Raw genomic sequence first — 27,575 nt, forward strand, 5'->3', positions numbered from 1 at the left:
TGTTTTGCTGTTAAATTTCTTAGATTCTTTGCCGGTATGTGCTCGACAGATCAGAGATTGGACAAGTCGGCACCCAATCCTATCTCAAATATGAGAACAAGTGCTACGTGGTTGGTCACAGGAGTCCGTATCTGAATATGTGAGACTGTACTTCAACAGAAGACATGAAATAACCAGCCAGGATGGCCTCCTATTGTGGGGATCACGAGTGATAATTCCTCCAAAGAGAGGGGAGCCACTTCTAATTCAAGTACACAGTGCCCATCCAGGAATTTCCTGAATGAAGACCATAGCGCACAGTTATCTATGGTGGCTTGGGAGGAAGACAGAACAGAGAGCTTCATAAAGCACTGTGTGCAATGTCAGCAACTGCAAAAGTTGCCAGCGACAGCTCCGTTACACCCATGGGAGTGGCCAGGTAGACCCTGGGTGCGGATATACATTGACTACGTTGGACCTTTCCTGGGAATGAATTTTCTGCTCATTGTCGATGCCCATTCAAAACGATTGGACCATTAGCTGGTGAAATCACCAATGTCAGGGGCTAAAGTTGGGAAACTGCGTCAGAGTTTTGCCATTCACGGACCACCAGAAGTAATTGTTTCCGATAAAGGCATGGCATTTACTAGTGCTGAGTTTTCAATGGTTTATCAGCTTCAACGGTATCACTCATGTAAAAACTGCAATGTTACCACCCTTCCTCAAACGGACAGGCCGAAAAGGCAGTTCAAATGTCCAAAACAGGCATGAGAAAGCCAACTGGTGATTCCTTAGCAACCAAGCTAGCACGCTTTCTTTTCATTACAGGACCACCCCTCACACAACAACAGGTGTCACACCCGCAAAGTTATTGTTGAAATGGCGTCTCAGGATGAGATTGAGCTTAATAATGCTGTGTTTAGAGGGTAAGGTGGAAAGGAATCAGGGAAGCCAGAAAACTAAACACGACTGGCATAGTCACGAGAGGAAATTTACCATGGGAGAGCCGGTATACGTGATAAACTTCAGGGAAAGATCAAAGTGGTTACCAGGTGAAATAAATGGAGTGACTGGACATCTATCTTACCGCGTGGAGGTGGAAGACCAGGTCATCCGTAAACATGTGGACCATTTAAGGAAGAGAGAGACAAATCATCAAGATTTGGTTCCACCAGTGACCATGACCAGCTCTGTGTTTCCTGTTGAGGGTATGTGTCTGATGTTTCTGTAAGAGTTGAGGATGCAGAACTGCAGGTGCCCACTGAAGCACCTGATGTTCAGGCATCTCCAGAAAAGGAGGTTCCTGACAAAGAATCTTGGAGTTGCAACATTCCACACATTCCAGGCAACCACCTAAAAGACTGAACTTGTAAATTCCTTACCCAGTATAAATATTATGTTGTCTTTAAAAATGTGTCCTTGTAAGTATAATATGTATAGCTGAGTTAAAGGTGGAGGAATGTAGTAATTATGGTTTTATTTAGGGAGTAATGTACCTTTAAGAATAATACTTGTTAAGGAAAATCACATGATCTGTAATAACCAATAGGAGGGTAGCATTAGCAGTCAGTGTAGAGATAGAGTTGGAGTTGAAAGCACAAGTGTAGTTGCTGCTGAGTATATTGTAATCAAAGTTAATGTTTCCACCCAAGACGTGCCTGCAGATCAACTCAATCATCAATAATACAAATTGGCCACCCTACAACAGGTTTGGGCATCATTTGAGCTGCAGGGGCAAAACTGCTCTCTACTGGAGCGGACTGGGTATTTGGCTGAAGGTGTGACTCTGACCCCAGGGGTTGGGGAGTGAGATGCTGATCCCAGGAATAGCCGCACATGAGTCAGCAGCCTGCTGTGGTATATTTGTGGAACTGGGAGGCGGAGAATGTTGGCTTAAAAGGGAAAAAGAATTTTTTGGGTGCCTTTTTGTGGAGCAGCCATCAGCATTTCCCTTAGGGATCACTGCATGGGCTTAAACACTATCTAGCACAAACATTTCCGATAACAGCACGGCATTTACTAGTGCTGAGTTTCAATGGTTTATCAGCTTCAACTGTATCACTCATGTAAAGACTGCACTGTACCACCCTTCCTCAAATGGACAGGCCGAAAGGAGGAGTGTATATCACACACAATCCATTCATTTGTACTTCAAAATTTCAACTGGGCTCCAACAACGCAGTGAAGACCAGATGTGCACATTTAACGATCCTCACATATGGATAGGTGGGTGGCTATTTGTCCATTAACACTTGTCCATTCGCCTTGAGCATGCAAGGGGCAGCCTACATTCCCCCATCTCCAATTTTCCTCTTCGGGCTGCCTGTTATTCAGACAAGAAACAGGTGGGCGATAATTGAGAATGCCCCCTGAAGTGTCATAAGGTTGCAAAGGACGATTTGAATTCACAGGCTGCAGTATAAGCTCAGCCTCGATCACTCCTTCCAGCTCCTGGGGATGCTCTCAAATGTTTGCATATTCCTCTTGTGGACCCACCAAAGAACCATGTATCGTGCCTGTGGCAACTGTTTGAAATAGTCCCAATTAGTCCCATATCCACTTCAACCATAGACTTTTTACAAATTTTTCTTTCTAAGCATATATATATCCAAGTTGTTTTCAAAACAAAAATCATGTTTTAAAATAAACTCTGAAATGTACTTTAAAATAAAAGGACAGCAAGTGGAGGAGCCAACCAGGGGACCACCTCCAGTTCAGCCTTGCCCTCCGGGACTAATCAGTGTGAGTCAGTCAGTTCAAACTAAAGCTGATCCAGATTCACACTGCAAAACATCAGCAGAGGAAGCGGGACAATGATCGTCCTACTTTTATTATCATTCTCTTCTCTTGCAGTTTGGGGACAGGAGCCTTGGGGTTTAAAGGGTGAAGCCGACGACTTTGACATAGACTTCCAATCTGTAAGTGAATGCATTCAAACCAGATACATCATAAATATCAAAGTCCTGAGAGTTTAGTGAAATGAGTAAAAAATAACTGTAACAGTTCGAAGACTTGAATCAAAGAGCAGCGATGAAAGGAAAAAAAAACAATAAATATTTAGATCTTATTTCAAATTTATACAGTTTGTACTTTTAGTTGCCTTTATATCTGATGCAATTTATAAAGTTTGGCAGCAAATTTTCATAAAAGTGACGCAAGAATTGAATAGTCCAAAAGTGACTCAATGAAACTTGTTCTGACCTAATGCGATTTTATGTTTAAGGGGTTTCAGCGTCTTCCGAGGCAGGTCGTTGTATCACAGAGATCGGTAAGTCACTGGATTTTTATATTATCCATTTAGTTTGACTGGTAGAAAACCAGAACTGTGCAGAGATGTACAGTTCTTGCAGCTTTTATCAATGACAGCGGTTTGCAGGAGTCCTGAAGTGGTGGAATTTCTGACCGTGTCCTTTCATCTCGGACTCTGCACCAACACTACTCCAGGAGCGAGCACCAGAACATTACTCCACCTGCACTGTTACATTTCTAGTTCGCCTTTTAAGGCTTTTTGATTTCCTTTTGCAAAGGCAGCGCCATCTGGTGCTTGATGAAAATTAAGAAACAAACTGCGCTGAAGTCCTCAGAACACCCAGAGAATTTTGGAACCATTAATCGTTTTTGAAGCGTCGTCACTGATGTTTTGTAGGCAAACTTAGACATAATTCATGTTCCTTCATCGCCGTTGGATTGAAGGCCTGGGACTCCATATCTAACATGTGGGGGCACCTTCACCACAGGGATTGTTAGAGGTCCAAAAGGGCAGCTCGCCACCACCCTGTCGAGAGCAGTTAGGCACGGGTAACAAATGCCACCTTTTGCAGCGATGCCCATGTCTGAGAGTGTTTTCTTTTAAGACGTGGCCATTTTGGTACAGCAAGATCCCAGAAACAGCAAATGAGATGAAGGACCAATATTGATGGTGCTGGTTGTGAAAAATCAAGGCTATTACTCCAGTACAGGACTGAGGGAGGGGTCTTGTGGCACAGTGGGTAGCATCCCTGCCTCTGAGGTAGGAGCTCTGGGTTCATGTCCTGTGCACTCAAGGACTTGATGGTTACCAGAAGCTACGTTCAAAATGTGGCCAGACAGGTTGATTATCAGCCTGTAAATCCTTCCAATACACCAATGGCAGGCAGTGAGAGTCAGAGAGTTTCTTGGTCAGCCATTCTGCAGAAGATAATGCAAACCACCACAGTACTTTGCCAAGCATAATCGTGGACCAATCCAATGGAAGTCCAAGGTCATCAAGGTCACCTCTTAGGGCATGGTACCTGAAAGAGGAGGAAGACAGTACTGAAGGAGTGCTGTACTGTTGGGGGTGCTGTCTTCAGAATGAGTTATTAAACGGAGGCCCCATCTGTCTGCTCAGGCAGATGTAAAAGATCCCATGGCACTATTTCGAAAAAGAGCAGGGGAGCTCTCCCTGTTTTTCTGGTCACTATTTATCCCTTAAGCAAAATCACAGAAGGACAGATTTTCTGGTGACAATCACATTGCTGGTAATGGGAACTTCTGTGTAAATTAGCTGCCAAGTTTCCTGTTGAATCGTGACAGCACTTCATCGGCTGTAAAGTGCTTCAAGAGGTCTGGTGGCTCTGAAAAGTGCTCTAAAGTCTGTCCTTCCTTCTACTAATCATGAATTGTTATTCACATCTCATAACATTCAAAATATGACCATCTGGGACAAGAAAAGACCTTTCAATGCACCAAACTAGCTCCTTCCACAGATTTGTTTCAACTCATCCTCAGTTGGACTCTACCCAACCTTTTCTTCTACTAAGGATATGTTCTGCAAAGTTACTCTCCGGCCTCGGAAGTAAATTAAGCAAAAGTACCAAATTCCTACCTGTCCTTATGTCGTACGTCCTTGATGGGTTGCTTCCTTTTTCATGATATTTCCATGCTGCTGGAATCTCAGGAATACCCATCCACACAGACCTTTCCTCACGTTGGGTGAAGACATAAGTTGGGCAGCTTGTGGGAGCAATACACGGTCCTGTTGTGTTTGTGTCACGGGCAAATAAAAACCACAAAATCAAAATCTGGTATTTCTTTTTCTGATGGGGGATAACCATAAGTTCCCCCATCCATTCACATGCAGAACATTTGTCTGTGCTGGGACCCATTGTTAATGACGGGAGAATTAAGGATTATCCACTTTTTTCAGTTCAGAACCTATTAAGCATAATGGAAAAGCACTCGGTCATGGGAGCTTCATAAGGTTCATTTACTTCTCACAAATAAATTTAAATGAAGAATACAGATTAAACTATTTGCATTCCAAGGCCATTTGTTTTGAAAATATTCTGATTTTAACAACAACAGAGTATACTGCATCTTACAACAGAGAATGAGGCCATTTGGCCCATCATACCTGGGCCTGCACTTTGAAAGACCGCTGCAATTTGTCCCAATGCCCTGCTCTTTCCTCAAAGCTCTGCTAATTTTTTTTCCTTCAGGTATTTATCTAATTTACAGTTATATATTCTTGTACCAGTTTTGTTTCTGAGTCAGAAAATCCTGCTTTCAAGTCTTATGAATGTATTGAAGTCTGCCATCTATGTTGACACTCAATCGCAGTAATGAATGGATGCTGTATTGATTGAGATGTCAGCCTTCAAATGTTAAACTGGTACTCTGTTTTTCTGGTACAAGTAAACTTTATAATCCCAGTTTGAAGAAGAGTAGAATGCTGTCCTAGTTTCTTGGCCAACAATCCTCCCTTAAAAAGCATTAACTAGCTATTAACTGTATTGCTGATGTGACATTGTGCCATGAGCAAATAGCTGCCTACATAACAAAGTCACTGAACAATGCAAAGTGAAAGAGATATTTCTGAAAGATGTGCCTTCAAAAAGCAGTTCTTTGTCTATGGATTCATACCATTCGACTGCAAGGAGCTGGTGGTGAAAGATGGATGCTACTGGCATGAATATATAAACCATTCATTTCTGAAGTACAGGGTTCTGTGTGACCCAACTTTTCTGGCTGAGAGAAGAAGCCACAAGATTCCACACATTTTGAACAAACAAAAATAAACTTTGCTATACAAGTTCAGAAAGATAATACAATTTATAAGATCTATCTTGTACTCTAACATTCAGGGTAAGTATGAGGTCCATGTGAATTAACAAGCAAACTGTGGCCAAACACTACACAATAGGTGACAGGGGCTACCAAAGCAGATTCCATGGATTTCTCAACAACCCACCCAGACATTTGTCACATTGTGAGCCACCCGATCTCACTAAAACTTTGACTTCCTCACAAAGGTTTCCAATCTCCATATTGAAAATCTTGACTTGGAATTCTCTCCAAAAGTTGCGCCCTCTTGGATGGCTTCAACAAGGATTTACCTCCAGGGTGTCACTCTCGCCTGCCGAGATTCCTTTCCCCTGGATCTCCAAGTACATTCAAACTTCACCTTCCGAGCAGAATCTCATACCTTTGGCCATGCCAAATAGAACACCACTGCTCCAAGAAGGGTACCTTTGCCCCTTTGCACAGAGTCACCAACCTCTGGTTGCCTTTTTGGACCTTCAGGGCTTCCCTCAAGCCCGCTTCACTAAGTCGGCTCCCTGCAGTGCTTTCTTTAACTTGGAACCTATTTCTCTGCTTCTTTCTTTTAACTTAACTTAATGGGACCTATTTCTGTTCCCTGCCTTTTATCCCTTGACTAGGATTTCCTGTTGGGATCTCTCCTTGGTTTGGGGCCTCTCCCTGTCTCCTCCCATGTCCCACTCCCTGAGACACTCACTTGATAATGGCACTCTGTTCCAGCTCATCTGACCTGCGTAGGCGTGCAAGGCCAGTCCTCAGCTAGAAGAACATAAAAAGGTAGTACTTTGCATGTCAGGCCAGCTCCTGGCTGACTCATGAGCGGGAGACCCGAGGTTCATCAGGAACTGGAGTTCCTGACCTCCGAACTTCAGATTAAGGTAAGTTTAGGTTTCATCACAAGGTAAAGAACAGGAGTAAGTCTTTCTGCCCCTCAAGCCTGCTCCAACATTTAGTTAGATCATGACTGATCTGAACCTCACTCAATTTAAGCACTTTGACCCCCTATCCCTTGCTACTCTTAACTAACAATAATTTGCCAATAATGTATAGGTAAAGCACGATTGTAAAGACATACCTCGCATTGTAATATTAATTATTCTACCGCAAGCATTTCTCAGCTCTTTCTTTTTCAAAATTAGAACCTTGCAGATAAATTTATTCATTTTGAAAGCTGACAAATATGGCAGCCCTCACCATCAGAGCCATTCTCAGTTAAGAAAAATGTACCATTACTTCTGCTGAGCTGAAATACTTTGCTTGGTCTTTACTATAGCCCATCTGATGGTGAAGGTGATGTCTGACTCAATTCATTCAGCTTTCTCTCTAACCTGTTAATGAAGGTGAGAACTATCTAAATTAATTCTGTTTTCCCTCTACATCACCATGAAGGCGAGATGCAAAATAACACCGTCGATGTTGAGAGCTCCCAGGGCAACACCCTCCCTACTTTATACCACTGTGCCGCCACCTCTGGAGGGATGGTGATAGTGGTGTCTGGGACATTATGTGTAAGGTACGGTTCCACGAGCATGACCATGTCAGGTTGTTGCTTGACTACTCTCTGAGGGAGCTCTTCCAATTTTGGCACAATTCCCAGATGTTAATAAGGAGGACTTTGCAGGTTCAAAAGGGCTGAGTTTACCATTGTCATTTCCAGTGCCTTGGTCAATGCCGCATGGACTGTCTGATTTCATTCCATTTTTTAGGCTTTTAGTGGTTTGATACAACTGAGTGGCTTGCTAGGCCATTTCAGAGGGCATTTAAAAGGTTCATGTAGGCCAGCAAATTTCCTCCCCTAAATGGCATTCGTGAACCAGATGGGTTTTTATAACAATCCACAATGGGTTTGTGGTCATCATTAGAGTTTTAATTCTAGATTTTTATTGAATTTGAATCTGCCATGGTGGGTTTCAAACCCAGTCAGGTCCTCAAAGCATTATCCTGGGCCTCTGGATTACCGGCCCAATGACAATACCATTATGACACAGCCTTCTCTTGGGGTTACCAACTTCCAACGCGCTCCAGCCTATGGAGAAAATTAACAGAAAAATGTTTTATTTCTGCTCAGCATGTTGTCTCAAGATACTAACGCTTGTGTTTTTCTGTTTTGCAGGACAGTAAACCCCATATGACAGATTTCATAGTGAAATCCACTATCTTCTCCCGCTACGCATTCACAGCTGTTTCCTCCACAATGGTCAATCGAGCTTCTCGACCCAAGGATGCAGTTTTCCAAATGCAAATTCCAGCTGCTGCCTTCATTTCCAACTTCACAATGTGGGTATCAACCGGACTTGATCCTCTGGGATTGCACTGGTTTATTGAGAGTTTGTAGCAGATTGACCAGATATTCTGAGCCAGCTTTTGCTGTAACAGCGCGTTTTCCATTAGTTAGATTTTCCTTTGCATCCTCCAGCTCAAAGCATTTTTGCCCATTAAGTTTCAGTAAGTGCAAACTGAAAACAGCGCAGGGAGGGAAAAAAGGCAAACAACAAGGTATCTTCTTCACCGATCAGATCAGAGGATTTGGAAATAAATATCAGAAAAGCTGGAAGGAGGGTGAATTAGAATGGGTGAATTCAATATTAAATCAGGTACAGAAAGAGAAATAAAGAGAGGGCAAGATTGATTGGATTGCGAGAAAGAAAAACAGGAAACAGATAAGGTAAAGTGAGAAAACAAAAGAAGATTTAAAATTGGGAAATTTTAAAATCGCCATTAAAAATTCAAAACCTGAAGAAATGAGTCTCCACACTTGTAAAAGCGAATTTGCGGTGCCAGAGACGCTGCTTGGCAGTAATTAATTATCATCAAATTGCTATACTTACACTACCGATTTCTGACTATCTGTGATGAGTTCGGTTCATATCTTGTGCACAAATACAGCAACTTCCAGATGTTCAAAGCATTTCAATGATGAGGCAGGCAGCAAGCTTCTGCTTTTCACAAAGCTAATGGTGGACTGATACAATTTGGACAGCATCCTTTGGAAATTCACATTTAAGCACATTTCAGGTACTCACCTGAAGTTCCATATTTATACATAAGTAACAGTAAGCCCCTTCATCCTTAACATTATTTTGACAGCAAATTTGGGTCCATCATTTTGAGTTGAGCATAAGGACTGTATTCTTGTTTTATCTCAGATTAATTAACTGAACTAGTTTTGCATGAAGGACACAAAATAACATCATCAGTTAAACAGGACCTTAAGCATAGCCTTGAGTGGTTTCAATGTGAGATCTCCCACCCAGTTAGGGGTAAAAAAACCTAACAAAAGCCTTTTCAACTAATTAAGATATATCTTTCTTTATCTGTTCGCACTATCAACCTACTGGAGATCCACCATTTAGTCTTTGCAAGCAGAAAAAGAGATACTGACCTGATGTGATCACTTGGAGATGGTGTTCCCTAGAGTGTAATTGGTACTGTTACAATATGCTTTGGCATCCTTAGTCCCAGATGTTAGTTGGGAGGATTTAGTGAGATATTAAACACTGGCTGGGTACTTGGCTCATACTGTATATTTTTTTCACGGCTGACAGCAGGACCAAATTAGGATGAGAACTACTCACAACTTGCGCCAACTGAGAGGCTCCATGTTCACTTTCAGCTCCATAGCCAGCCATTGAGGGATTAGGGAAGATCTGCCAAGGCATTCCGAAACCAGATTTGACCTTAACTGGACCCATTTTGTTCTACCCAAAGGCACATCCTTAATTGCATTTAATGCTATTTCCCAGTAGCTGTCAAAATGAGAAACTTGGCTGCACATGAAGAGTGATTGTAAAGGGAAACAAGTTTCTGACCCTAATTCAATCCTATGGATCTTTTGACACTCAGAAGCTTCTTGGCAACAGTCTGTTAATCAATCTATCTAGCTATGTATGTATTTTGCAATATTATGTCATGACCCATTCAATAATGGAGAACTCATATAAGGAATCTCTACAATATATCCCCCTCACTCTGCATTATATACTTTATGTATGGTCCACCAAGACAGTGGGAAGACAAGCATCATTGGCAAGGCCAGTATATGTTGCTTGTCCCTAATTGCCCCTGAGAAGGTAGTGTGAGCTGCCTTCTTGAACCACTGCACTCCATGTGGTGTAGGTACACCTTGAGTGCTGTTGGGAAGAGAGTTCCTGAGTTTTGACCCAGTGTCAGTGAAGGAATGGCCATATAGCTCCACGTCAGGGTGATGTATGACTTGATGGGGAACTTGCAGGCGGTGCTGTTCCCATGCATCTGTTGACCTTATCCTTCTGGGTATTAGAGGTCGCAGATTTGGAAGGTGCTGTCGAAGGAGCCGTGGCGGGTTGCTGCAGTGCATCTTGTAGTTGGCGCACACTGCTCCCACTGTTAGTGGTGGGAGGTGTGAAAGTTTAAGGTGATGGATGGGGTGCCAATCAAGCGGCTGCCTTGTCCTGGATTTTGTCGAACTTCTTGAGTGTTGTTGGAGCCGGACCCATCCAGACAATAGTTATCAATAAATGCATGGATAGGAATTACTTTCTATTCAACTATTTCTCTTGGGAATGAACAGCAAGATCCCCAGTGCTGATTTCCACAACTTTAAGATAGGAAAAGAATTACACAAGTTTGAAGGCGAACTAACCTCAAGTAGCTGCCATGCATAAGTACTTTGTACAAAGCTCTTCCACTTTGAAGTGAGTTACAAAGTGGAGCTAAAAGAATACCTGGCAGCATGTGATGAAAGGGTTCCCAGCTTGGCCTTGATGTGCAAAGTGTCCCACTTAGACTCTCTGTCCTAAAATGAGATTTATGATGCCCTGTGAAACACTGGTAGTTGTTTAAGTGTGGAATGCAGAAACCCATTCTCACAGCACAGACAGACCCAGAAAACAATGTCCTGACTTTACTGTGATTTAATTAACATTCAATCTGTGCTTTTGATTTTGTGCAGGATCATAGGCAAAAAGGTGCATCAGAGTGAGGTGACAAGCAAAGCAAAGAAATCCAAAGACAAAATAAAAGAACATTCTGGAAAAAATGATATGTAGGTATTCCACTCCTTACTTACCTGCACTCATATATTTAAAAGGCATCCATGGAGTGCGGGAGTTGAAGTTTCTAGCAGGTACTGATTAACTGATGTGTTATTTAAACTTGTCATTAGTGTAATGCTGATGGCTTACTGAGATAGTGGCTAGTTTAAAATAACAGCAAGTGTAAGCAGCATCTCAGAATTCAGTCACAGTGACCCTGTCTTTACAGCAACTACTGAAGGGCCTTTATTCAAAACAGCCCATTATTCAAAATAATTACTTTCAGTTTAAAGAAAACGGTAGAAATGACAGACATAGCTAGTCACTGTGTAAAAGGATGGAACCCAAAGTGGAGGACTGATAAAGTAGACTACACATTGTGATTTTGCCCCTGTGGTTCCCACGTGGTGAATTGCACTAGGGTGCGGGTGAAAGGATAAGCCAATTGGTGGGCCAAGTCTGTCCAAGTGGCTGTTTGAAAACAGCCATTGACAGAGATTTGAAAGTAAGGAAACAAAAACAGAAACAGAAATACCTGGAAAAACTCAGCAGGTCTGGCAGCATCGGCGGAGAACAGTTGATGTTTCGAGTCCTCATGACCCTTCAATAGAACTAAGTAAAAATACGAAAGGGGTGAAATATAAGCTGGTTTAAGGATGGGGGGGTGGGTGCGGGGTTGTATAAACCAGCTTATATTTCACCCCTTTCCTATTTTTACTTAGTTCTGGTGAAGGGTCATGAGGACTCGAAACGTCAACTGTTCCCTTCTCCGCCGATGCTGCCAGACCTGCTGAGTTTTTCCAGGTATTTCTGTTGTTGTTTTTGTTTTAGATTTCCAGCATCCGCAGTTCTTTGCTTTTATCTCTGAAAGTAAGGAAACCTGGCCTTTCATATTGGGGATAGTGCATTTTGAGATCAGACCGAAGGGCTTTTATGAGTTCAATACAGCAGACATCAATAGGGAAGGGAGAGAAATTCCCAACTGAATTACACTTGAAGCACAGACTTTATAAAGTAAAGAACAAGCGGCATCAATAAAACAACAGGGAAAACAAGCAAATCTAACCCCCTGAACACATGCTTAAAATATGTCTAATCCTCTGTACTTGATGTGAGTTTGTTGATTACTAGGGTTGTCAACATCATGGTTTCATCTTGTAAATGAACTATTTATTTTCTGGGGTGTCTCACTGTAATGCTTACATTTGCTAGTCAAAGACATTGGTCAGCTGTGTGGTGAATCTTGGTTAATTGACTAGTCAACAGAAAGCAATGTCAAGTGGCACTAGCCTTTTCCAGATGCTCTCAGATGAAAGAGTCACACAAGAGGAATGTACCTACCCAGTGATGGGTAAAGGTTCATGGGCAGAGTGAGTTCAGCAAAAAACCCTAAATATTCCAGTCAGCATGCGTTTCTTTAATTTGTGAAAGGACAGGATAAGTCATGAAGTTATGATTAAGGGATGTCAAACTTGGATATCGCAAGTCTGTAGATTTTAAGAGGATGAAAAGATTGAAGAAGATAGAGCTTTTCACAGTTTTGATGGAATAGAATGAGTTAGAATGGAAGAATTGTGATGAGTCAAGGTTTCAATGCATGGAGGGAAGGCATAGTTGGAGGAACAAGAGAGGAAAATTCAGAGGGTTGTAGTATAATAAAGGTGGGGTGGTCGAGATGCACTTGCCCCTTTGGGGTGTGGTGAGTATTTATCTGCGTTGTGAAGTGATTTATCAAATGGCCAGTTGGGGGCTGGGTGGTGGGCTGAAGGCAATGAGGTTAATGTGTCTGTGTTTCCTAACAATAGAGGAGAGGTTTTAATCCTGATGATGAGATTTTTTTTGACTTTGTGAAGATCTGAATTTTAAGGTCAGTACAGCCAACATTCCGACAGAATGTCCCACTCCTTTCTTGCATTTCTTGTAAGTTCCTTATTTCCATCATAATTCCACCCACATAATATTTTTCCCCTCAATTTACAGAAGTGTAACAGCACAGCTGAAATAAAAGATACTTTTTAATTACCTCTAATGCTGCTCAGAGCAGCTGCAACACAATTCTTGTTCACTCAAATTTCAATCTCATGAAAATCTCCACTCCCTGAGGGAACATTTATCACAGCATGGCCCATGTGACTACAGATCACCAAATGATCACTTGGCAACTTGTCAACTTTCTTTGGACGAACAGTAGTGGACCATTTAAAAACAAGGTTTGAGCTTTCACGATGTCTCAGTGAGTGGCTAAGTCATTTAGGTCAGGAAGGCCCCACGTTCCAGATGCGTGGCAGGATGGGGAACATCAGCTGAGGTCGAGATAAACTTTGGCTGTAAAATAGCTCAAAATGCTCAGCAGCATCTGCTGTCGAAGCCAATTGGCTGAGGTACGAGAGTGTACCTGGGATCCATGGAAGTACTTCCAGCAAAGCTTCAGTGCTTTCAGGAGAGGCAAAAAGCAGCAAAAATAACATGAAATAATTCAAGCGAAAATGTGCATTTGGCTGGATTTAAATAAGTTGGCAAATGCATATTAGCCTGACTTTTTATCCCAACGACACATGTACTGGCGGCTGTTATTTTGACCCTGGAGAAACCTTTGTTTGTCTTTTCCATTCTTAATAGTTTTCTGTCATATTAATTGACAAATGTCACTGACTTCTTAACTGTGGCTTTGTTCCTAAGCCATTAGTGATCATGGGATTATATTAACAATGAAACTATCCAATATATCAAATTGAGATGCATGGGTCTTTATTAATGGCTATTCTGGAAATCATTAAACACAAAATGTACAGGTTGTGATATGGTTTGTGCAAATACACTTTAAATTTCTGTGGTTATGATATCCAGTCACATGACAACACAAAACAATCACAATAGTCCTCAACCAAAATCATTCATCATTTCATACCCCAGTACTGCAAAGCAATGTAAGGCTAGAACACGGAACATTCTAACACATTGATCTATTGTTCCCTGACAGGGACAGTGAAGTGGAAATTTTCACTGTTACTGTAAGTTTGCCCGCAAGGACTAAAGGATTATTCCTCCTGACTTATGAAGAGCTTTTGGAGAGGTGTCTGGGAAAATACACACATGTGATCAGTGTCAGGCCCAAGCAGATCATTCCTAAACTCCTGGTGGAGATCCATTTGATGGAGCATTCCGGGATCACTTTACTAGAAGTTGCACCCCTAAGAAACAGCAAGCAGATCAGTCAGAGCACTGCAGGTACAGAAAAACAAATTCGGATATTTATATTCTCAATGATATGTTTGCGATGAACAGGTTTGCTAAGTAACAGTCAATAGATTTAGAATGCAAATTCAGTTTTATTTTAGCATTTTACCATGATATCACCAGTACCAGACTGCCAACATACTTTTAAAAAGTACATTTAATGGGTTTTTTTTCACTTGTGGTTTTATTCTCCTTTATCTGTTTTTCACGACACCCCTGCCTTCAAGTATGCAGGTTTGTTCCGTGTATGGAGCAGATACCTCTAAATGTCGATTGCAGGGGATGGTGCAGCTCCATTCATTTTCCCTCCACTCTGCTGTGCAATGTTGGTTGGTATAACACAAGAGAGAAGCTGACACAAGTGGACCTGCAAACCTACCTCTACATGCATTCAATAGCTCTTGGAGTGTTCATGTGCTAATGCTCAGCAACACTGCGCCAACACTCTGCTACATTTCCAGGAATGATGTGTCTTAACTCAAAAGATTGTGTGAGGCACAGAGCTAGTCACTTTCCCTAGATCCCCACCCTCGCTCCCCCGCCCAAGGACCTACCTATGTGCTGGTTCAGCATCTATGCTGACCAGTGCTGTGAAGGTCCCACCAATAACATTGGTGTCTGCTCTCAGCTTTCACCGAGTGTCATTGGACATGTATTGGAGGCACTGCATTCACTTCACATGGGTTTCTGACACAAAATGAATTTCTTTGCCTTGGAGGTTATAATCTAGCTTGCTGCATCAGTGCAATAATGAAGGAAAGCTGCATTGTCAGAGGTGTTGTCTCTCAGATGACACATACGGTTGAGGCCCTGTCCACAAGCTCAGGTGGGTGCAAAAGATCCCACAGCAATATTCAAAGAAAAGCAGGGGAGTTATCTCAGCCAATATTTAATCCCCAACCAACACCACTTCAAAGAGATTTACTTTGTCAACACCTTGTTGCTGTTTGTGGGACTTTGCTGAGTGAAAATTGGCAGCATGTTCCTACATTTCAACCGGACCTTCATTTCAGAAGTAGTTCCTTGGCTATGAAGCACTTTGGGGCATTCGCAAGAGGCGAAAGGTGCTATATAAATACAAATTTTTCCTTTCTAGCATTTTGGATGATTATCTGGAAAATTCATTTGTGAGTCAGCATTTAACAACTCATTTGATTTAAAAGCAATCTCTTGTTGTAGGTTAGCTGGTACTGAGTATCTTTTCTTTACAATAAAGATCGAAAAGCATGTAAATGGACTAATATTAAAATACATTTCAAACAGAGAAGATGGAAAGTCAATAAGAAGTGATAGATAACTATCTGACCTCATTAAACAGTATCACAGCTAACTAAACAGTGCACTGTACCAGAAAATGTAACTCATTTTGGGTCAATTACTACCTTTAAAAATGACCAAAATGTATATTGTTCAGAAAAACAATTGAGACGATAATAAGTCTGTAGTCCACAATGGTAGTATTAAGATCATCAGACGGAAGGTTCAATCATTGAGGTAGTCAGGCACTGAGTAAGGTGATTGAATAACCATGTCTCATTTTACATTCTCTTGTTCTTATGAACATTTTCTTAAGTTTCAATACTTGTTCTTCTTTAACATGAAAGCTAAGTAATTCAAGTTCCTTAGTGGTTGAACATATTCATCATAGCTCCTACCGCTCTGAAGAAGAGTCACACAGACTTGAAACATTAATTCTATTTCTCTCTCCACAAATGTGTCAGACCTGCTGAGTTTTTCCAGCATTTTCTGTTATTATTTATTATAGCTCCTATCGCCTTAATTTTCTCATTTCTTGGCCCCTCTTTCTGGTTTGATATTTTGAAGTATAATCTTTGGAATAATTTTGACATAATCCTTCCAAGTCTTCCTCCTCTTTTCAAACTGCAGCCCCTGTAGGATGAACAAGAGACTTGATTTATTTTAACCAGAGCAGTGACTTTCTCGTTATTACCCATCGATGTTTAATACATTTGGAAGAATGCATGATGGTGCAAACTTTGCACAGCCTATTGGAAAGAATGTGCTTGATGGAACAACTGGTGTTTTCCCCCATCCTGTACCCTCTTGGGCTAAAAGTTTCACCTCATTCATTTTAGTGCATTTAATTCTTCCAGCTTTTCTATCTACTTCTCTTTCAATGAAAGGAACCTGGATCTGATTACACATAAAGGCATAATTGTACCTGGAATAATAGTGCAAAGTCTGGTTGCACTGGTACAAGCATATTTTGGTTTCTGGAACTGACATAACCGAACTAGTAATGATGCAGTATAATTCTTGCACAGAATGTGAATTTCCCAGTCTTCATCATCTGTGACTTATTCAATTCTACAATCAAGCTGTATCTGTTAGTGGTACTTGTTTTGGTTTTAATCGTAACTTCAATGTTTTCATATCAACAAGAAAGAAGAAATTAAGTACCTTTTATACGCATTGTAGAAAATAACTGCCTATTGTTGGGTCCCAGATGTGGATGTTCATGAATGGCTGAGCTGAAACTAGATAAATACATGTATCTAATTCACCTTTCATGGAAACAACAACTACACTTCAAAGTAATTCAATATATTTGAAGTCCTGTGGGGTATCCCAAGAGATATAAGGCAATATGTGAAAGACAAGTTTCTCCTTCTTTAATACACCCAGTTTATCTGTTAGAATTTCAACTTTTAATACAATTGTTCTCCAGTGCACCAGTTAGTTTGTGGAACCCATAAGCTGGTCTAGGCATATACAACCCAGAATGTGTTCGTTTCCAATAATGTGGCATCAGTGGATGGGAAAATCCTGTGGATTAATTTTGTTCAGTAACCTGTTGACTGCAGTAAATGGAAGGAGAAGGGTTTGATTTTAACCACACTCAACCAGCAGGTGAGCAGTTAAGATTTAGTGTCAGGAAGTGAAGCTGGGCAAGTGACCAATTTGGAGACAGTGACCGTAATATGGATAGTTTTAGCATAATTATGGAAAAGGATAAAGATGGAACAGGAGTAAAAGTTTTAAACTGGGGAGAGACAAATTTTATAAAGCTGAGAGGTGATCTGGTGAAAGTGGACTGGTTACAGCTACTTGAAGGGAAATCTGTGACATACCAATGGGAGACATTCAAAGGAAGCATTCTACGGGCACAGTGTAGACATGTCCCCACAAAGAAAAAGGGTGGTACTGCCAAATATAGAGCCCCCTGGTTACCTAGAAGCAAAAAGAGTAAGATAAAGCAGAAAAAGAAAGCTTATCACAGTCACAAAAAATTAATGTGTTAGAAAGCCTAGAGGAGTATAGAAAATACAGGGGGTGAAGTGAAGAAGGACATCAGGAAAGTAAAGAGAAGATAGGAAAAAATATTGGCAGGTAAAATCAAGGGAAACCGAAAGATGTTTTATCAGTACATTAAGAGCAAGAGGATAACTAAAGAAAGAATAGGGCCTTCAGGGATGTACAAGGTAACTTATCCATTGATGCAGAAGATGTGAGCAGGGTTCTTAATGAGTACTTTGTCTTTGTCTTCACAAAGGAGAGGAATGATGCAGTCATTCTAATTAATGAGGAGGAGTGTGAAATATTAGCTACAATAAGCATAATGAGAAAGGAAGTACTGGAGGGACTGACATCCTTGAAGGTGGATTAATCACCAGGGCTGGTTGGATTGTGTCCCAGGCTTTAAAGGAAGCCAGGGAGGAAATAACGGATGCCCTGAGGATCATTTTTCAATCCTCACTAGATACAGGCAAGGTTCAAGAGGGTTGGAGGTCAGCGAACATTGTGCCATTATTTAAAAAGGATGCGAGGGATAGGCCAAAAATTATAGGCCGGTCAGTCTGACTTTGGTGGTGGGAAAATTATTAGAATCATTCTGAGAGCCAGGATAAGCTGTCATTTAGAAAGGTTAAGCAGGGGTAGTCAGCATGGTTTTGTTAAGGGAAACTCTTGTCTTACTGAATTTAATTGAATTTTTTGAGGAAGTAACAAGGAGGATTGATGAGGGTAGTGTAGTGGATGTGGTCTACATGGTCTAAAGCATTTGACAAGGTCACACATGGCAGACTGGTCAGAAAGGTAAAAGCCCATGGGATAAAGGGATATGTGGCAAGTTGGATCCAAAATTGGCTCAGTGACAGGAAACAAAGGGTAATGGTCGATGGATGTTTTTGCAAATGGAAAGTGGCTTCTTGTGGCATGCCACAGGGCTCAACGTTGGGACCCTTGCTGTTGGTTGTATATATCAATGTGGGAGGCATGATTGGGAAATTTGCATATGAATCAAAAATTGGCCGTGTAGTTGATAGTGAAGAGGATAGCTGTGGATTCCAAAATGATATCAGTGGTTTGGTTGAGTGGGTGGAAAATTGGCAAATGGAATTTGGTCTGGAGAAGTGTTAGGTTATGCGTTTTGGAAGGGCAAACAAAGCAAGGGCATACTCAATAAATGGGAGGATGTTGAGCCGAGTTGAGGAAGTGAGAGACCTTAGAGTGCATGTCCACTGTTCCCTGAAGGTGGCAGGACAGGTAGATTAAGTGGTAAAGAAGGCATATGGAATGCTTTCCTTTACTGGGCAAGGTATTGAAGACAAAAGCAGGGATGTAATGCTGGAACTGTATAAAATGCTGGTTAGGCCACAGCTGGAGTTTGGTGTATAGTTGTGGTCACCACATTACAGGAAGGACAATGTCATTGGGTACCACCTGCAGTTTTAACTTGATACTGAACCATGAAACCACTGACCAGTGAAGCCAAACTTAATGTGAAGAATAACAACGTGGATGAGAAAACAGAGGCTCTTGTATCTTCAGGAAATGAGAAGATGAGGATTGAGAAAAAAAAGTTGAAGCTTCAAGGTTATTATTTTAAAAGGAATCTTTAAACAACCTTTGAAAGTATCTCACTTGACAAACTACGTTCTAAAGCAGAGCTAGTAAATTTTCACTTATGCCAGGCTCGAAAATTCATTCCATGAGTCAAACAAGAATTCTATTTCATCTGGATTGAATATTGTACCTTGAATATATGAATTTAAATAACTTCTGTTGGTAAGAGTAGGAAGTATTATGACCAAAGGATGGAATAACTATCCAATACAGTTAAAGATTTTTAAAGCATTCTGAATTGGGAGGTCAAATTATGGAATATGTAAGGTTAGATTTTATTTGGTGCTGCATTAACATCCTCAAACTGAGAAATGGTACTTCTCATTTTATTTTATAAAACTGTGTTATTGTCGTACAGGTATACATTTCAAAGTACAAAGTAATTGTTAAGTCTTCAATGTTTCCTTCCTGTGCTGTTAAAGCCTCACCTCCACCATCCACCAAAATCAATCAGACCAGAACAACAGCCCACATCAGGTTTGCCCCATCTATTATACAGCAGGCTGGAATCAGTGAGAATGGAGTTCTGGGTGACTTCATTGTGAGATATGATGTGAACAGAGAACTGGGAGTTGGTGAAATTCAGGTATTACTCTTAATTGTTTCCGTATTCTGTGCCTGGAGTACCCCAAGAGTATACGTTCTTATTTAAACAACACTCCAGAGATCCTGCTTTTGACAAATTGCTGCATTATTATTAAGAACACTATTTAAATCAGATAACTTCATTTTAATTTGGTTCACAAGTTAAGTTGATGTTTATGGATCTTAAACAAGTACCTGTGTATTTTCCACCTGTGATATCTTGCCATAGGAGTTTGTCTTCATATTCATTTTAAATTCATATTCCAAGCATCATTCAACTATGTTTATGTCCCACCCGAGCCCCCCAACCACACATCCCCTGGTTCATTCCTAAAGCCCAGCAAAGTAAGAGCAAGTTGTTTTCACTTTTAGTTTCTTTGCCACCTGTTTCTTTTCTTCTCATCAATGTTTCCCTTCCCCTCTTCTCCTGAAGCTATTGATGCTTCTTGAGGTTTGGTACTCAGTATTCCAGTCACTTGCTGTTAACTCATCCAGATGGACATTCTTCAGATGTGTCACAGTGAGACCTGGAATTTCCTGAGTTCCACTTTCTGACAAATGACCCTGGTGTGAACTTCCTATTCAACCACAGGAAATGTTGTAACCAAGAGCAAGTGCATTCTCATTAATGACTTCAAGATCGCTTCCAGCTGGGATTTTTGGATAGCGTCTATAAGCAGTAAACCTGGCTTACCTTGCCTATCCTAACCGCAGGGTGACTTTTGCTAATTGTCACATACCCTTTCCTTCCCTCCTACTCTAATTAAAATCAGTTCACTATGCAGCGATTTAATGTTGATGGTGCTATTTGTAAATAAATGCCATTACAACATGATCAAGAGTTGGTTAATTTTGGTAAATGGTTGCTTTCTCCCAAAAGAAATGGCATAATTTTGTAACTAAATTCTAGTGAGCAGTTTAGCAGTGTGAGTCATCTGTAATACTCTCCTCACCATCTTTTCCCGAGAGATAAATACTTCAAGGTTATATGCTACAGTTACTGTTTATGCGCTCCATTTCTTCAGTAGAGTTCCTACTATCATCATCAAGTATAGCGGTTAAACACTTTCTCTACCTTTCTGCAACAATGTGCCTCAGCTGAAACTTCAGAAGTGAATGACCACTTGACAACTATGATAGTTTCTATTTCTCACACAAATATGGCCCATGAAAATGAGATTGTCAATTGGGAACCAGTTAAGAGACAGTGATTATAATATGAGCCATACCAGGAAATTTTGTTGTTTGTATCTGAACTTTGTCCAACACCATCACACAGTGGCAGCAGTGTGTGTCAACTACAAGATGCATTGCAGCCATTTGCCAAGCCTCCTTCAGCAGCATCTACCACTTAGAAGGACAAGGGTATGGGAACACCAATACTTGCAAGTTCCCCTCCAAGTCACACATCATCCTGAATTGGAAATATCTTACTGTTCCTTCATGTTGCTGAGTCAAAATCCTGGAATTCCCTCCCTAACAGCACTGTGGGTGTACCTACACCACACAGATTGCAGTAGTTCAAGAAGGAGGCTCACCATTCCCTACTCAAGGGGAATTAGAGATGGGCAATAAGCACTGATCTTGCCAGCAATGTTCACACCCCGTGAATGAATTACAAAAACCTCATATAACATAGGACATGAGAGCCAGCAGAGAGATGATCTTAAATGTGGGTCTCACAGGTTTATAGCCCTGTTCAATCCATTGTCACCCAGTCACCATCTCAGGGTTACTTGTGTTACAAACACAGCCAAACAGAAAAATTATATGTTGTTGCCTTTAACCATGTCAAGAGAAGAGATTTGCTAATATTATTATTTTCACTTTCCAGGTTCAAAATGGATATTTTGTTCATTACTTTGCACCTAAGGATCTCCCTCCAGTGCCAAAAAATGTGGTTCTTGTGATAGACACAAGCGCATCAATGGTTGGAAAAAAAATCAAACAGGTATATATCTCTACAGTGATACAGGGATCAACTTTATCATACTCAAAGAATAACCAGTTTACAGATGTATGAATATATTGTCATTCATTATTATCACTAGGCTAATCATAGAATCATAGACATTTACAGTACAGGGAGAGGACATTGAGCCTATTGTGCCTCACCAATTAAAAAAGCTATTCAGCCTCAATCCCATTACCAAACCCCCCCACCCCCCCCCCCCTCCCCACCCCCTCCCCTTGACTTTGTCAATCACCTGTTTTGGTTTTTATTCATTTGCTGGTATCCCCAAACCAGTCAGTTCTATTTTGATGCATTAGTATAAATGGTGGTGAAGTATTGTCCTGAAGATTGACTCAGTACAAGGTAGATAGCTCATGTCTGGCCTTTAGGCTGACAGCAGGCGCCAGAAGTTAAACAACACATCTCACCATTAAATGTGAAAATGTGTTTCACATTGCCAAAATTGTTAAATGCCACATTGTCTTGACATCGTTCTTGTTTCTTTGCAGCTTATTTTAGTGCAAGTACTTAATGTGTCAAATATTTTGTAACTTCCACATTGAGTTTTGCCGCTCATGCTGTCTTCAGCTTTTAAACAGGCAAAGACTTGGCGTTTGTCTTTGCCTCTGTTTGCAGGCAAATAAACTGTCAACATTCTGTTATATTTGGCAAGCTTCTCCTTCAGAATTAATACCAGTCAAAATTGGCCAAGTAATGGTGTCGTTCAATTGTAGTTTTTTATTTTTCTCCTTTACTGTTACTGGCTAAACATTTACAAAACAAAAAAAAATGGATTGCAGAGGTGTCGATCTTTATGCTGTTCAACACACTTTCTTTGCAAGCGTATTCACTCTTTCATCAAACTGTGTGATGTATTTAGCTCAGTTTTGATATTGTGCCACATAGCAAATAGCCCACAGATAGGAAGGAACAGGACACTAAGGTAGATTGAAAGGTGGATCGAGAAGCAAAGAGCGATTGTGAATAAACCTGTGTTAACTTGGAAAGCAGTTATTATCCATATGAAACTATCATTGATTGTCGTAAAACCCCATCTGGTTTACTAATGTCCTTTAGGGAAAGAAATCTGCCATCATTACCCGGTCTGGCCTACACGACACCAGACCCACAGCAATGTGGTTTTCAGTTAACTTCCCTTATTCAAGGGTAATTAGGAATGGGCAATAAGTGCTGGCCTTGCCAACAAAGTGCACACTCCATGAAAGGAGGAATTTTAAAAAGTCCATATAGTTCTAAGAGTCTGGGTTTTTAATTGATGTCTGTGGAAAACCTGTTGTCAGAGAAGGAGAGAGATATGCAGAAAGGATTTGGACTTTAAACATCAATTTAAATACTGCCATAGATAAAAATTAGCTCGTCCAAAAATCCAGATATCACAATTCATTCATTTAGCAATACAGACTAAATAAAACATTTCTGAAAACCTATTACAAAAACTATACTTTGCATAACAATAATTACATTTCTAAAATGTGCTGTAGTTACGAAGTGAAGATTGTCAGCAGGTTGATACCTGAGCATCAAAAAGAGAGAAATTGTATTTACAATGTGCCTTATTACGTTGGTCAGAAGTGTTTCAAAGTTCTCTAAGGCACAAGTCTGGAGTGTGATGGAATACTCTCCATTTGCCTGGATGAGTGCAGCTCCAACAACACTCAAGAAGCTTGACACCATCCAGGACAAAGCAGTCCGCTTGATTGGCACCCCATCCACAAACATTCACTCCCTCCACTACTGATGCACAGTGGCAGCAGTGTGTACCATCTATAAGATGCACTGCAGGAATTCACCAAGGCTCCTTAGAAGCACCTTCCAAACCCACGATCATTACCATCTGGAAGGACAAGGGCAGCAGACACATGGGAACACCAGTGCCTGGCAATTTCCCTCCAAGCCACTCACCATCCTGACTTGGAAATATATCGCAGTTCCTTCACTGTCACTGGGTCAAAACCCTCGATCTCCTTCCCTAACAGCACTATGGGTGTACCTACACCACAGGGTCCACAGTGGTTCAAGAAGACAGTTCACCACCACCTTCTCAACGGCAATTAGGGATGGGCAATAAATGCTGGCCTAGTCAGCAACGCCCACATCACATGAATGAATAAAAAAAGTACAATGAATTACATCCTGGAGGGCAGTCACTGCTGTTATGTCGACAAATACAACAGTCATCTTACATGAGGCAAGGTCCCATAGTATCAACGAGATAAATAACTAGTTAGTGATAAGAAGATTAGACAGGAAGGCTCCCTGTTCTTTCATATATAATGCCATGGGCTTTTTATTATCCAGCTGCACAGGGCAGCATTTGTAACGCTGCAGCTCTCCATCAGTACTGCATTGGATTGTTCATTTTGATCATATCCTTCAGTTCTCATCATGAGGATTGAGCTGATAACCTTTGGCTGACTGAGGAGCAAGAATGCTACTAACTCAGCTTGGCTGACAATAAACGATAAGCACCTAAAAACTGGGTAGCTGAAAAGCATTTTATACTTATTTTGTAATTAAAATGCCATGCTTAGATCAAGAATTCTCTGCAATGGTAGTAGATGTGAAGGATTTTTTTTTAATTATTCATTGGCTGGGCCAGCATTTATTGCTCATCTGTAATTGCCCTTGTTCAGATGGCTGTATGTCTGGAGTCACATGTAGGCCAGATCAGTTAAGGACGGTTGATTTCCTTCCCTAAAGGACATTAGTGAACCAGATGGGTTTTTACAACAATCAGCAATGGTTTCATGGTCATCATCAGACTTTTAATTCCAAATTTTTATTGAATTCAAGTTTCACCATCTGCTGTAGTGGGATTTGAATCCAGGTCCCCAGAGCATTACCGGGTCCCTGGAATATTAGCCCAGTGACAATACCACTGTGCCACCACCTCCCTACCAAAATTAGAATATTTAATGGAAAATGTTTTTTTCAATGAACCTCTCTGTCGCAGGTATATACCTCTTTTGAAGAACCAATGAATAATTAAGGGTCCCATTTGAAAGGGGCAGTAACCATTTGAAACCTGCAGTAACAAAAACAAACCAAAACTTTAAAGGAAGCTTAATAACTCAAATTAAAATAACATTGCTCTGGTTGATAATGCACTTCAGCAACCCCCTGGTGTCCATCGATTGCGGAAGGCTTCAAGCATACCAGTGGCCACCGCATGTGCTCTCTCTCCAGGGACACCAGGTGTGGATGTAGCCGCGGAAGAGAGACAGACAGTCAGGCCGAATGAGCCATTTGACATCCTGCTGCCTGGACCTGTTGATGGACATATTGACCAAGCCCAGGAACAATACCACAAGAAGGATCTTCCGATCTACCTGCCCCTCCACCTCTGCCGCATATGCACTCCTCCTTTCCACCCCACGCACCCCCCTCACACTGGGTGGCCAAAGATCAGGAGTGTAGGAATGAAGTGCAATCAGAAATTGAGGAGCAGCTCTTTCAGATAATGGACAAGGGGCTGCAATCTCTCACACTCCGTATAAATATGAAACGCAGACTTCTCCAGGCTGCAGAAATTACGGGTGGTCCGAGAGTCTATGAGTGTGGCTTAACCCTCAACTGGAGGGGACTGCCACATGGAACACACTCCACGCCAAATCCCAGATGGTTGCTGGGTATAAACATGCCATGTTTAATATGATATGTTAATTTATCACAAGGTTTTTTTTTGTAATAACAATGATGCTTTAACCATTTTGCATCCTAGCTATCAGAAACATTTAAATTACGTTAAATTGCTAACTCCTCAGAGTGGATTCTTCCCAGTGTGCCCAACTTTGAATTCCTCAGAACCCACTTCTGTCCCAGACCTTCTGTAATTGATCTAATCATCGGAATATGAAATTCAACTAACCTTATCGATCCAAAGTTTCATGGTACATTTCTTCATTTATTCCTATTAAACCAAAAACCAAAACTCTGAGATAATTTTGTGTTGAATTGGGAAAAGGAGAGAGTAAAAGCAAACCAATATTTGCCTATTTATTCCACTGTTGGTTGGCATTTTCTCATGCATGACTCATTTTGTCATTAATGAAAGAGAAGACCATGTGGGTGCCAGCTCATGAGTCACTTGCTTAACAAACGACAGCTGCTAGGCCAATTCAGAGAATAAAACGTTTAATTCAAGACATTGGAAATATGGCATTTGCAATATTTGTGATCTCCAAATCAGAACAGGGTAGGCATCGCTGTCCAGCTGATTTGAATTGATTGTCATTTTCAATAGGGATAAAATTATAACCTAAACAGAAGTGTCTGCAGTAAGTAGTGTTCAATGCACATTAAAAAAAGGTGGCAAGTCTTGTAACCAGTGATGAAGCTAATGTTATTTTGTTCTTTACACTAACATAATCATAACATGTTTTAATATTTGCCTCCCTACATTCAGGGGGAGGCAGTGGCATTGTGGCATTGTTGCTAGACTAGTCTTCCAGAGACCCAAGGTTAATGTATAGGGGACCTGGGTTTGAATCCCACCATGGCAGATGGTGAAATCTGAATTCTATAAAAATCTGGGATTAAAAGTGTGATGGTGACCATGAAGCCATTACTGATGGTTGTAAAAACCCATCTGGTTCACTAATGTCTCTTTAGGGAAGGAAATCTGCTGTTCTTACTTTGGTCTGGCCTCCATGTGATTCCAGGCCCACAGTAATGTGGTTGACTATTAAATGCCCTTTGAACAAGGGCAGTTAGGGATAGGTAATATATGCTGGCCCAGCCAACAATACACAAGTCCCATGAATGAATAAAAAAAATCCTAACATAAAATTTAACTTGTCACCTACAATCAAAATGCTACCAACTCTTAGCTTTCTTTATGTTCATATAAATTATCCCTATTCATTGGGATTATCCTAATTCCCTTTAAGATTGCTTGGAACATTTGCTTGCCCATTATATTAACACTTAAACTTGACAAATTACCACTGGCATTAGCTGCAATACCTATATTATTTGAGGGGTTGTTGAACAGTAACTCTGGGGGGTGTGGAGAAACACACATTTCCAGGTAATTTATCACCCACCAAACTGAGCTAAGTGTTTTTTGTTGTAATATGGCATGCTGAGGTGTCTCAATGATGAGATCCTTCCGAGTTATATATCTAAACATCAGCCGTTTATTTTAATCTTTAATTATTTACAGATTCCAGGTTACTGTCATGCATGGTGCTGTTACCTCCATGCAGACTGGCTCCAGAGTCTTCTTTCCAGACTGTTCTCTCAGTCTATTGCCATGTGACTCTGTGCATCATATCATAAGCAGTGCTATTCTCCAGTCCCATTGTAACCCTTGATCTGCCAAGCACCTTTACATTACAATGGCATGCAGACACAAACTGCAACATTCCCCTCATCTGGTTTTTCCACATTTTGATTCTTTTGAGTTACCTCAGATAGCTTTCTTTCATTCACAGTCATCTGCTCACCCTGCACTATCTATCTTCCTTGCTCTGTGGTGTTTTGCCTCCCTCTCTCTGGGGTTTCTGTCGCCATCGCTCTGAAGTCTTTTGTTGCCCCCTCAATGGGATCTTTTGTTGCCCTCATTCTGGGGTCTTTTGTTGCCCTTGGCACTTTCTTGGGAATTTCCCTCTCTCTGAGGTCTCTTGTTGCCTTCAGCGGAGTTATCTGCTCTCTGGGGTTTCTTGTTGCCCTCCCTCTGGGATCTCTTGTTGCCCTCAGCAGAGTTGTCCTCCCTCCGGGGTCTTGTGTTGCCTTCAGCAGAGCTTCCCTCTCTCTGTGGTCTCGGGTTGCCCTTGGCAGAGTTGCCCTCTCTCTGGGGCCTCTTCCGATTTTCTGTCTGTGGCTCTTTCCTTTTCTAGTAGTTACAGCTTTAAATTGTG

The 27,575-nt window shown here is 41.1% G+C and overlaps 1 protein-coding gene across 1 annotated transcript in view; it reads left to right on the top strand.

Moving 5' to 3' along the window:
* The first annotated feature begins 2,747 nt into the window (after positions 1-2,747).
* The window catches only part of itih5 (inter-alpha-trypsin inhibitor heavy chain 5), a 50,526-nt gene continuing 25,698 nt past the window's right edge, over positions 2,748-27,575 (top strand). Inside the window, exons 1-7 of the mRNA XM_041202957.1 lie at positions 2,748-2,897; positions 3,203-3,247; positions 8,153-8,316; positions 10,970-11,062; positions 14,032-14,279; positions 19,577-19,740; positions 21,574-21,690. Of these exons, the coding sequence (XP_041058891.1) occupies positions 2,793-2,897; positions 3,203-3,247; positions 8,153-8,316; positions 10,970-11,062; positions 14,032-14,279; positions 19,577-19,740; positions 21,574-21,690 (936 nt within the window). The 5' untranslated portion in view covers positions 2,748-2,792. The remainder of the gene's footprint in view (positions 2,898-3,202; positions 3,248-8,152; positions 8,317-10,969; positions 11,063-14,031; positions 14,280-19,576; positions 19,741-21,573; positions 21,691-27,575) is intronic.

The sequence above is a fragment of the Carcharodon carcharias genome, chromosome 13, assembly GCF_017639515.1.
Source record: "Carcharodon carcharias isolate sCarCar2 chromosome 13, sCarCar2.pri, whole genome shotgun sequence".
Classification (NCBI taxonomy): Eukaryota; Metazoa; Chordata; class Chondrichthyes; order Lamniformes; family Lamnidae; genus Carcharodon; species Carcharodon carcharias.